Source organism: Papio anubis, chromosome 14 (assembly GCF_008728515.1).
Source record: "Papio anubis isolate 15944 chromosome 14, Panubis1.0, whole genome shotgun sequence".
Classification (NCBI taxonomy): Eukaryota; Metazoa; Chordata; class Mammalia; order Primates; family Cercopithecidae; genus Papio; species Papio anubis.
The window spans coordinates 39,470,162-39,482,515 of NC_044989.1; the positions used below are offsets into that span (position 1 = coordinate 39,470,162).

General features: G+C 34.8%; 1 protein-coding gene across 6 annotated transcripts in view; it reads right to left on the reverse strand.

Annotated features, from left to right (window-relative positions):
- MAP4K3 (mitogen-activated protein kinase kinase kinase kinase 3) overlaps positions 1–12,354 on the reverse strand; it is a 188,189-nt gene that overhangs the window by 64,244 nt on the left and 111,591 nt on the right. For all 6 annotated transcript variants that reach the window (XR_004178229.1, XM_031655091.1, XM_031655093.1 and 3 more), the window contains 5 exons: positions 10,676–10,807; positions 10,435–10,497; positions 10,266–10,347; positions 10,054–10,164; positions 1,068–1,146 (listed from right to left, as the gene is read on the reverse strand). Coding sequence is in view for 5 of the 6 variants with exons in the window: in XM_031655091.1 (XP_031510951.1) it covers positions 1,068–1,146; positions 10,054–10,164; positions 10,266–10,347; positions 10,435–10,497; positions 10,676–10,807 (467 nt within the window). In the remaining variant the exon portion in view is untranslated. The remainder of the gene's footprint in view (positions 1–1,067; positions 1,147–10,053; positions 10,165–10,265; positions 10,348–10,434; positions 10,498–10,675; positions 10,808–12,354) is intronic.

The following is a 12,354-nucleotide window of genomic DNA, read 5'->3' on the forward strand; positions in this document are numbered from 1 at the left end:
CCCAGGCTGGAGTGCAGTGGCAGGATCTCGGCTCACTGCAAACTCGGTCTCCCAGGCTCAAGTGATTCTCACATATACCGCAGCCACCCAAGTAGCTGGGATTACAGGTGCACATCACCATGCCTGGCTAATTTTGGTAGCTTACGTAGAAACGGGGTTTCGCCAAGTTGGCCATGCTTGTCTTGAACTCCTGGCCTCAAGTGATCTGCCCGCCTCGGCCTCCCAAAGTGCCAGGATTACAAGCATAAGCCACTGTACCTGGCCTCTAATTACTTTTTGTATATTAAAAAGCTTGTTTTATATATACGTATATAAAAAGCTTTTTATATAACCCACCACACTTTCCAGGTATCACTAGCACATAACTCAGAGAATAAATGCTTCTAAGGAATAAAAAAGTTAAGGCACTATTGTTCGAGGGATTCCTGTTGGCAGTTTATCACTGATGAGCTGACAGTATTGGACCCCATGTGAATGAATGGCTTGTCTTAGTGGGCCCATAACTTGGCTGCCCATAAGAAATAACTGGAGGCCTATTTTAAAAGGTTTCTGGGCCAATCCAAGACCTACTGAATTGGACTCTATGGAGAAGTGTTGCCTGAGAATCCCTTTTAAAAAGTTTCCAGGTTGCTCAGATGCTAGGGCAGTTTGCGGACCTCTATTTCTCTGTTACCCTTGGATCATGAGTGCATGAATGACATGGGAGCTTGTTAGTAGAACCTCAGATCCCATCCCAGGTCTACTGAATCTGAAACTGCATTTAACAAGCTCTCTAGGTGAGTTACCTGCACATAGGAGTTTACGGCACTCCCTTATTACTTCTATCCTGCATATTTCAGGAATTAACTTCTCTTCCCCAACAGTAACAACAAAAACACATCCCATCCTGCCGCCAAAAATTCCACAAGAATAAGGAAAATGAAATTCTTACTGCCCTAATTAAACTTTACCTTTAACAGTGTTTAGTAAGAAAAACTATTCAGAAGGAAATAAAACAAAAATAACTGTAACTAAATTATAACTTATTTCTATCATTGAATCATAAACTGTGTATAGTATACACTTACAGTTTATCTCTGAGCGTGTTTTTTCTTCTCTCACATTTCTACTTGTTGAGTGAATTCTATGTGGTACAGCAACAAGAGGCTAGAAAAGAACAAAATCAATGATATGCAGCATTTGATAATCAAGTTATAGTTTGGTCCACAAAATTACCCAAACAGGAAAAAAAAACAAACTTCATTTTAAGTAAAAACGAAAGCAAAACAGCACTTTGCAAATTTTTTTTTTTAAAGAGCAAACCACAATAGCAGCTCAAACTATGAAGGTGAAAATATTTTTATTATCCACAACATAAATTACTATTTTACTAGAAAGGGCACTTCTTTGGCTAACTACATATGAAATTAAACACAATTAGTAACATATTCTGCTTATTTGTATGTGCAACACCAGACTTGTCTAGATCCATTCTACAAGGATGAATCAAGTATACTTGAGTATTCTGGATCTATTCTGACATCAAGAAATTCTGAAGGGAAGGGAAATACAACAGTATAAACATTACCATTGGCATCTATCATTTAATGATGGTTGAGCTTAGAAGGCTTTTAAGGTTTATTTTTCAATTTATGGATTTTTTTGAAATAATATTAAAAAACTACACACAGACATTTATACATGATGTAGGATATTAGTTTGTGTTTCACTTTTGGCACTGTTTGAATTATAACCAATTTAACTAAGACTGCAAAAATTATGTAACTTATGTTTAGGTGAACATACAGTATTTTATGTTTTACAGAAGCTTTATTTATTTATTTTTTCATTAAAAAAATGCTTTCCACTCCATCACAGTTTCTTTTGGTTACAGATGTACCATTACAATTTCCACGAGTAGGAAACATACCAATATTCAACTATTTGCCTTTAATTTGCAAAGAAGATTCACACCTTGAAATTATTTACAGATCCTAACTAATTGAATGTGATTGCAAAGGAATACTGGAAAACTTACACTCTGAATGTCCAATATGAGATTTTTCAAGGGCTCTAACATTAGAAAAAGAAAAAGCTGAAAAAATATGACTTAGAGAAACCCTTTGAAAACTGAATCTCTAGCATGTCAGGAACAAAACTGATAACTCACTCAAGAAGTCAAATGATTTTAAGAAAGGCTATCCAGGTACACAGAGGTCATATTTCACCCTTTAGAACAGAGGTGAACTGGAGACTTGACTGATTATTTTCCCTTCAGATGTACCAATTCAGATGGTTGGATATGAAAATAGTATTTTTTCAAACATTTCTTTTGAAAATGAAATTCATGTAAAGAAAAAGAAAGAGATTGCCACAAGATTGTGTTAAATGAGGCCAGGGAATGAAAGATGCCCACACTGAAATTAAAGTTGGCAATTGTTAGGCACCATCTTCTGAAATGCTAAATAATTTGTTTTGTTTCTAACAATGAAAGAGTACACTTTAACATCTCTAAAATGGTATTACATTTACTAGAATTTCAAATAAGCAGAACTGATTCTAAAATAGCTCATCTGAACTTAAAAAGTTGGCCTTCTAAAAGGATATTCTTTAGCATCATTTAAATAGACAAAGGCCATGTAGATACGTTCTCAAAAATTAAAATTTATAGAAACTTCTATTCTAAAATTCACATGGAACTAAAACAGAGCCCAAATAGCCAAAACAATCCTAAAAAAAAGAACAATGCTAGAGGCATCACATTACCTGATTTCAAACTATACCACAAGGCTACAGAACCAAGAGAGAATGGTACTGGTATAAAAATAGACACATAGACCAATGGAACAGAACAGAGAGCCTAGAAATAAAGCCATACATCTACAACCATCTGATCTTTGACAAATCTGACAAAAAAGATGCAATGGGGAAAGAATGCCCTGTTCAATAAATGGTGCTAGGATAACTGGTTAGCCATATACAGAAGACTGAAACTGGACCCCTTCCTTATACAATATACAAAAATCAACTCAAGATGGACTAAGACTTAAATGTAAAATCTAAAACTATAAAGGATCTTGAAGAAAACCTAGGAAATACCATTCCAGACACAAATATGAGCAAAGATTTCATGATGAAGACACCAAAAGCAATTGCCACAAAACCAAAAATTGACAAATGGGATCTAATTAAACTAAACAGCTTCAGCACAGTAAAAGAAATTATCAACAACATAAACAGACAACTCACAGAATAGGAGAAAATTTTTGCAAACTATGCATTTGACTGAGATCTAATATCCTGAATCTGTAAAAATCTTAAATTAACAAGCAAAAAACAAATAACTCCATTAAAAAGTGGGCAAAGGACACGACAGACACTTTTCAAAAGAAGACATATACGCAGCCATCAAGAATATGAAAAAATGATTGAACACCACTAATCACTGGAGACATGCAAATCAAAACCACAATGAGACACCATCTCATACCAGCCAGAATGATTATTATTAAAGTCAAAAAATAACAGATTATGGCCAGGCAGCAGGGAAAAGGAAACGGTTATACACTGCTGGTGGGAATGCAGTTCAGTTACTGTGGAAAGCAGTTTGGGGATTTCTCAAAGAACTTAGAACAACCATTCAACCAAGCAATGCCATTACTGAGTACACATTCAAAGGGATATAAATCATTCTACCATAAAAACATGCACGTTATGTTCATCACAGTACTACTCACAACAGCAAAACACAAGAGCAAAGATATAGAATCAAACTAAATGCCCAACAACAGTAGACTGAATAAAGAAAATGTGGTACAGGTATGCAGTCATAAAAATGAACGAGACAGTGTCCTCTGCAGCAACAAGGATGGAGATGGAGGCCATTATACTAAGTGAACTAACACAGGAACAGAAAACCAAATTCCACACGTTCTCATTGACAAGTGGGAGCTAAACATTGAGTGCACGTGGATAGAAAGAAGGGAACAATAGACACAGGGGCCTACTTGAGGTTGGGAGAAGGGTGAGGATAAAAAACTACCTATTGGGTACTAGGCTTATTACCTGGGTGACAAAAGAATATGTACATCAGTCCCCTGTGACACACCATTTATCTACAGAACCAACCTGCACATGTACCATGAAACTAAAAGTTAATAGAAAAAGAAACTCAATGAATTATTTTTTCAAGATCACTAATAAAAATGGTAAGATTTTTAAAAATTAAAATTTAGTCTTTAATTTCTAAACATAAATACTCTCATTTTTCTCTATAAATGTAACACCTACTAATCACAGACACCTGTGATAACGGGCTTCTAGTAACTAATACATGGCATTTAGAGAAGCAATGATGAAAATAATCTTTATAATAAATGGCATTTAAAGAAACAAGCCATTCACAATGATGCATGGTGTCTATTTTTTTAAACAATGCTTTACATGCCATGTGATTAAAATTATTTTTATTACTTCTTAAACAAAACTCTGCCCTTATAAACCATTTCATGCTTATTCAACTTTTATCATCTTAAAGTTCAATGATTATTGTATCATCAAATAACATAAATACAAATAACAGGCCCTTTGCAATGGGAGCTAGATGAGAATGTCAAGTTTGTACAGGAAGGGAAGACATAGACAATATGATAAATCCTAGGTAACATAAGCCAGTGGTTTTTGACCAGGGGTAATTTTGTCCCTGAGGAGACATTTGGCAATATCTGGGTTCATTTTTTTGTCGTCACAACTTGGGATTAAAGGGTGTTAACTGTCAACTAATGGGAAGAGTCCAGAAATGCCGCTAAACATTCTAGAATGCACAGGGCAGCCCTCCCAAAACAAAGGATTGTCTGGCTCAAAATGTCAACAGTGCTCAGATCGAGAATTCCTACAAGCAAATACCAATACTTGTTTAATGCTGTCAAATTTACTTTTAGGTCTTCTCATCTTTTTCAAGTATATACACTCAATTACATACTTTTTTTTTTTTTCAAACCACAACTACAAAGAACCTCCTTACCCCAGTTTTCTCCACTAAAATTGCTAGGAATTTTAAGAAACATGGAAAGTAAAACCTTATTGTTTCTTCACTCCATGTACAGTTTATCCTTGAACAACAAAAGTTTGAACTTCAGAAGTCCACTTCTATGCAGATTACTTGGGGATACAAAACCCATGTATACGGTGGACCAACATTTCGTACATGTGGGTTTTGCAGGGCTGACTGTGGGATTTGGGTATGCACGGATTTTGGTATACTTGAGGGTACTGGAACCAATCCCTTGTGTACATCAAGGGACAACTGTATTTTCAATGTTTTTAAAGAAAGGTAACTGTTAATGATAGTACAAATTCAAGTAATATTTATCTTGTCAAACATCTCTTAAAATTCAAAATCAAGAGTCTAAATATTTCTACTATAAAAAGTTATATGGTAAGCTATTATTTAATGTAAGAAGAATCCACTAATCTACTGTTTAGTAGATAAGAACCTGAACAAAGGAAATAACAAACACTCACATACCTGATGTGCTCTTAATCCATATGCAACCTTCTCTTGATTGCATTCATTTTTATATGAATCTTACTTAAGGCTAAAGACCTATTTTACCATTTCTAAAATTTATGAAAGCTAGTGTATTCAAACACTTAGATACGGGGGATGGCTATCATTTTTTAAATGTCTTGAGTTTTTAAAAGTCCCCGATTCTTTGACCATTATTTTTATTTTTTAAACTTTGGTCTTTCTGGCATCTTCCTATTGGCAAACTCCTTTCTAGCAATGTCACTTCCTTTGTGATATCTGCTCTGACTTCCCTAACAAAAGCTGGCTGTTTTTCCTTCTCCTGAAATGGTGAACTTCTCAAGATTAGGAAACAATGTTTTATCTACAGCAGGTCCCCAGTGAATGTTCATCGAGTTGAATATAAATAAATAGTCAAAAATTAAGTATTTCAATAATTCTGTAGTTGTTTACAAGTTGCAAGTAGCCTTCCCTATTGCAGAGAAGAAGACTGCAATTTAAAAAATCTGTGTCAACTTCTTATATCAAAAGGATAAGACATAAATGCAGTGAAGTAATGCTAAAGGCATTAACCCATTTATGCCTGAGGTTGCAAATTTTTTTGTGTGTGAAAAATCAAACCTTGACGATGGCCTTGAGCAGAAGGATATAAATAACTCCCACAAGCCTAGTTCCAATAACAGAACACCAGGCATAAATGGGTTAATGATTTTTTCTGGGAGGAGTAGTCCTCTATTTTCTCTCTTTTTCCTTTATTAAAACCATTCTATGTGCACTGCCAACTTCACACAGGAATATTCTGAAGGTGGGTAGATGGAGATGAGTTCTACTTAATGTTAATTCATGGACATTACGATAACCTTTGGAAGTAAAAGAGGTCTTATTCAAAAAACTTTTGCAGCTCCATACTCACACTAAGGTCTCTCAACCAGCATCTATTTCATGTAATTACTGCAATACCCAATAGCTTCCTCTGTGGGTGAAATGCTACCTTTGAAGCTATTGTATTACCTTTGAAGGAGATACACTCTTAGATCTATCTTTGTGGAAACATAATTCATAAACATTAAGCTCTAAGTCTTAGATTCAATACGGCAAATCAAGAACAAGACTCAAACTAACTATTGACAGTGTAGGTACACCTCAGGGAAAAAAATACACAAATTTAAAAGACTGAAATATTAAACACTTGTGATGGTGAAACAGTAGCAAAAGTAATTTCAAAAATTAGGTATTTAAATTTTACATGTGCAACCTGCTTTTTAGTTTACAAAGTGTTTTGATGCACCTTAGCATTATATCCTTAAGCTCATGAAACAAGCATTATTCTTCATTCCATAGATGAGGATACTGAGACTTAAAATTAAGTGGCAGGGCATTCAGCTAGCTAGCCATAGAGCTAGGAAAAACCCTAGACTTTTGATCTAATATATAGTAGCAAAACCAAACAAAAACAGGTAACATGCAGGTTGCTCACACAGACTGTTATTAATGAACATGGATGAAACCCATGATTATTTCTGAGAACAGTTTTACCTTCCCAGTTTAAACAGCATAAATCATTAATTTATTAGCATAACAGATTAATAAAAGTATTAAATCTTATAATGCTGTACATAGTAAGTGGGCTTACATATAGGAGACGAAAACTGAATAAAAATCAGAATTAGAATTACACCACTGTGTAATTACTTCTAAAATAGAAACTACACAGGAACTCAACATTAAAAAGTCAAACTTTCTCCCACAGAGAACAACCTACAAAAAACTTAAACTAAGACTTAGATGTGGTATGTGTGTATGTATATATAAGCAGCGGCATGATCTTGGTTCACTATAACCTCCGCCTTCTAGGTTCAAGCAATTCGCCTGCCACAGCCTCCCGAGTAGCTGGGATTACAGGCGTGAGCCATCATGCCTGGCTAATTTTTGTATTTTTAGTAGAGACGGGTTTCACCATGTTAGCTAAGCTGGTCCCAAACTCCTGACCTCAGGTGATCCGCCTGCCTTGGTCTCCCAGAGTGCTGGGATTACAGGTATAAGCCACTGAGCCCACCCTTATTTTTAAGAGTAGGCATACAATAGTTTTAGTTTCACAGTTTAAGTGCTAAAATACTTAGATACATTCATATTTTGAGTGACAACACTGCACTTAGCAATTATAATGACAAATTATTTGCAAATAAAAATGTTATGAATTTCTTACATCCTACCCCTGGAATAATTAAATTCCTTTATTTTACCTACTTACCATAGAGATTTATAACAATTTATAATTATAATACCAAAACAATGTCTGGATAAGAAAGATGAATTTCTTTCCCCGCTATTTGAGAAAGTTTTAGAAGAATCTTCATTCCACAGATTGCTTCTCTATTTGGTTTATTATTTCTGTTCTTTGAATACATTTTTAAAAAGACATGACAGGTACATAGGGTGAGGTAAGACACAATCCTGTAGCATTTAGTGCACTGAAAAGGATATAGGCAGTCCTTGTTTTACAGTTCTGTTATGCACCAATTTCAGCTATCATAATTTAGTTAAATAACACTAGTTCCCTACAACATGGTTCAAATAACAGTTACCACTGTATATTAACTGTAATTGCATAAAGTCTAAACTTTATGGGTGGCCTTTCAGTTCACAAATTACTATGTCAATAACAGATGCACATCATGATTAGAAAGAAAATTAGAAAGGAATATGACAGTTTGCCAAGGCATAGAAAAGATACTTGTTCTGTGTCACGGACAAATGATAAGAAGCAAACTACTCAATAAGCAGATTGCTAGATAAGTAAAAAAAAAAAAAAACAACAAAGAAATGAAACATGTTAATTCTCAATGATTCTAGTATTTATAGCACACTGTAAATAATAGTTTTACCATTTTTTCACATTTCTATAATTATAACTGACAGTAACAGAGTTTATGCTTTAACAAAAAATTTTAAAGGACATGAAACAATTAAAATTTTTCCCACTGATTATTAAGATTACTTTGCAGAATTTTAGCTTATGCAGCCATTTTTACAGTACCATACTACCATGCACATCAAGGACTGCCTTTATACTAAATAAGACTAGAAGAGTTTATAAAACTTGACTTTCTTAAAAATAAAATTAAGCAAATCAACACCAAAAAACTTCTTTAGGCCAGGTACAGTGGCTCATGCCTGTAATCCCAGCATTTGGGAGGCCGAGGTGGGCAGATCACAAGGTTAGGAGTTTGAGACTAGCCTGGCCAACATGGTGAAACTCCATCTCTACTAAAAATACAAAAATTAGCTGGGCGTGGTGGTATACTCCTGTAATCCCAGCTACTCAGAGGCTGAGGCAGGAGAATCGTTTGAACCCAGGAGGTAGAGGCTGCAGTGAGCTGAGAGTGTGCCACTGCACTCCAGCCTGGGCAATAGAGTAAGACTCGTCTCAAAAAAAAACAAAAACAAAAACAAAACAAAAAAAACTTCTTTATAGTATTATTATAAGGTTAATTACACTTTACATTTCTTACATTTTTATGCTCCGAACTCCTTTCCAGACCTTTAAACAAAAGGACAAATAGCTTATCTATCAGAAGACGGGAATCTGGGACAATGCTGAATTGATAGAAAGGTTCTCTCTGACTTAAGACAATCTGTGACCATCTTTCTAAACACTTCACCTTCAGTCATCAACGAAATTTATAACATTTTTAAGGGCTTCCCATAAAGCCAGTAGAGTTAAAGGCTATCCACCTTCTGTTACAGACCCAATAACAGAATTCTGCCATGTCACATATACTGAATTTATCTTGATTGCCACAACTATTAGCAGTGCTAGGAATGTTACACATGCAAACAGAAGTGAAGCTTCCATTAATATCAATGCTTCTGTCATATTAGAATTATTTTATTAACAACTATACAGGCTCATTTTAAAACATTTCCATGGTGAATAACTGAGTTTTAGTCACCAGCAGTGAAGCCTATACTTCCTACTAACCTCTAATAATTCATGAAGCATTGTATAAGAACTTTTTTTTTAAAGATAGCAACAGGGTCTTTCTATGTTGTCCAGACAGGGTTCAAACTCCTGGCCTCAAGTAACCCTCTTGCTTCAGCCTCCCAAAGTGATGGGATTACAGACATTAGCCACCGTGCCAAACTGAGGATTCTTTTTGAGAAGCAAACTAAGGGGAAATTTTGAATATTCGAACGTCTTGTTTAGGCACTTCCCATTTGCTTTCCCTTTTACAGTGAATGATTTATTTGGCAACTTCATCGAAAATGGCTATTTTGAAATAACCACAATGATTTCAACAAGAGGATTAAATGATTTGCCTTTGCCATTTTCATACTATAGTCACCTATAAGTAGTGAGTAAGAAAAACCTAGCATTTGACTTTCCACGAAAGGCAAAGACAAAGAATTAATTGTTCCCTCAAGAGCTTTTTTAAACTAGTCCCCAAAATTTAAAAAAAAAGGGATTTTGAGACATACAGACAGACATACATATATACATACACACATACATGTTATATATGCCAGTTGGTACAAACAATTCTTACCTCAGGATCATCATCATCGAAATCATGGTAAGTGGAATGATCTGGATTATTTACTTTATCCAACAGCTCAATTGCCAAAGACCGTGTCAAATGTTGTGTTACAAAAGGATGCTATAAAAATTAAATACAATGCAAAACACTTACTATAAATCTGATTGAATGACATTTTATCTTTTGAAAAATATATATATATTTCAGGGCAAAAATAATACCTGTAATAATTTTTCAGCAGTAGGTCTTTTTTTTGGATTTTTGGTAAGTGCCATTTTCACAAAATGATGAAAACTATTTGACCTAAGAAATTCAGAAAATTAGACTTTTACATTCCAATTCATTTTTTGCTCATCTTACCATAAAAGTAAATAACATAAAAATACTTACCACTTCATTTTATCCTTTAGTTTAGGAGGCTGAAAATTGCTTTTTGTCATTAGAAATAATGCCCTGAAAAATCAACAAATCATTACACAGCATTTTAATATTTCACATTTTAATCTATTACATAAATTCTATTACTATTTATTCCCCAAATAAGATAAAACAAGACTAAGAAAATTACTTGTTCACATACTAAGAGGAAAAAAACCTTAAGCATAGGATTCTTCAATGATGACGCACTGACCTCATTGGGTGTAAGTCAAACATAGGAGGCTGAAGCTCTGCAAGTTCTATGGCAGTGATTCCCACTGCCCAGAGATCACAGAGTTGATTGTAACCCCCCTTCCTCTCAACAGCTGCAACTTCTGGAGCCATCCTGAAATAAATATTCCAGAAAATAAAAACCTTCCGTTACATGTTTTCCTTTATACTCCCACCCAGAGGCACAAGGAATTATCATTATCTAAATTAAGGCCCATTTAGGCCTTGGTTTTTGAAAAAGAAATACGTAGTACTTAAAAGGTTCACCTTTTCCAAGTTCTTGACATCTCATAAGACCTTCCACTTCATTAGTAACTTGCTTTTGATTTTACAGGCTCATAGGTGGAAGGGACTTGCCTTGCCTCAGACGAGACTTTGGATTTGGACTTTTGGGTTAATGCCGGAATGAGTTAAGACTTTGGGAGACTGTTGGGAAGGCATGACTGGTTTTGACATGTGAAAAGGACATGAGATTTGGGAGGGGGCAGGGACAGAATGATATGGTTTGGCTCTGTGCCCCCACCCAAAATCTCATCTCAAACTGTAATCCCCATGTGTGCCGAGGGAGGGACCTGGTAGGAGGTGATTGGATCATTGGGTCAGTTTCCCCCATGCTTTTCTCATGATAGTGAGAGGGTTCTCACAAGGTCTGATGGTTTTAAAAGTGACAGTTTCCCCCGCGTGCTCTCTCTGGTCACCTTGTGAAGAAGGTGCCTGCTTCCCCTTTGCCTTATTCCATGATTACAAGTTTTCTGAGGCCTCCCCAGTCATGCAAAACCTTGAGTCAATTAAACCTTTGTTTACAAATGTTTTTAAAGAAGACCCTCCACTTCAGTCCCCTACTGGTGATTCCATTGTTACTTCCTTATACTAGCTACTAAAAAGGTTTATAAAATTGTACAATTTTCATAGAGTAACATGTCCAAAACTCATTCACGCTCCCAATCTCTCTGTACATGCAAAATTCAATAAATAATATTTGTAATAAACAATCTATAGCTCTACTTCCTTTTATCAAAAAACTGCAACCTGGCAATCTCCGTTTTTACTTCACCAAAACTATTCCTTTGGGCACCAAGAATCTTCATATTTAGTATTTAATTCATATTTACTAAAAACTTATTTGGCATTTTTTCCAGTTCTATTATAATAATGGAAAAGTTATAAAAATGAGTGTCTACTTTTAAAAAACGTATTTATTCGGAGGAAAGTTACCCAAATTCAGTAATTTTTTTGTTTCTCTTTACTTTGCTACAGTCTCATTCTAATTATACTTCCATAAATTTGAATTTGACTGATTTAAATTATTAATTTTCAAATATAAAACATTTCAAATCCTAAACAACATTTTAAAAAGCAATTAACTGAAATAAACATCTCAACTCTTCCATACTAAAGAGCAGTCTAGATAATCTTACAAATACACATTTATCTTCCTGGTATGATTTCAGGAAGGTCAAGTAAGTCAGTAAAGTTAAAAACAAAAAACCTTCTAACTTTCAAACCCCTGGTCTTGAAATCTTCTAAATCTGAAACAGATCTTATGAAAATTTAAATTACTGTAAGAAAAGTGAATTTCAAATTGTCAGTTATTACTTTTATGAAGACTAGATTCGAAGTAGCTGGCAGAAATGCCCTAGTGGAGTGGGAAATGCATACAAG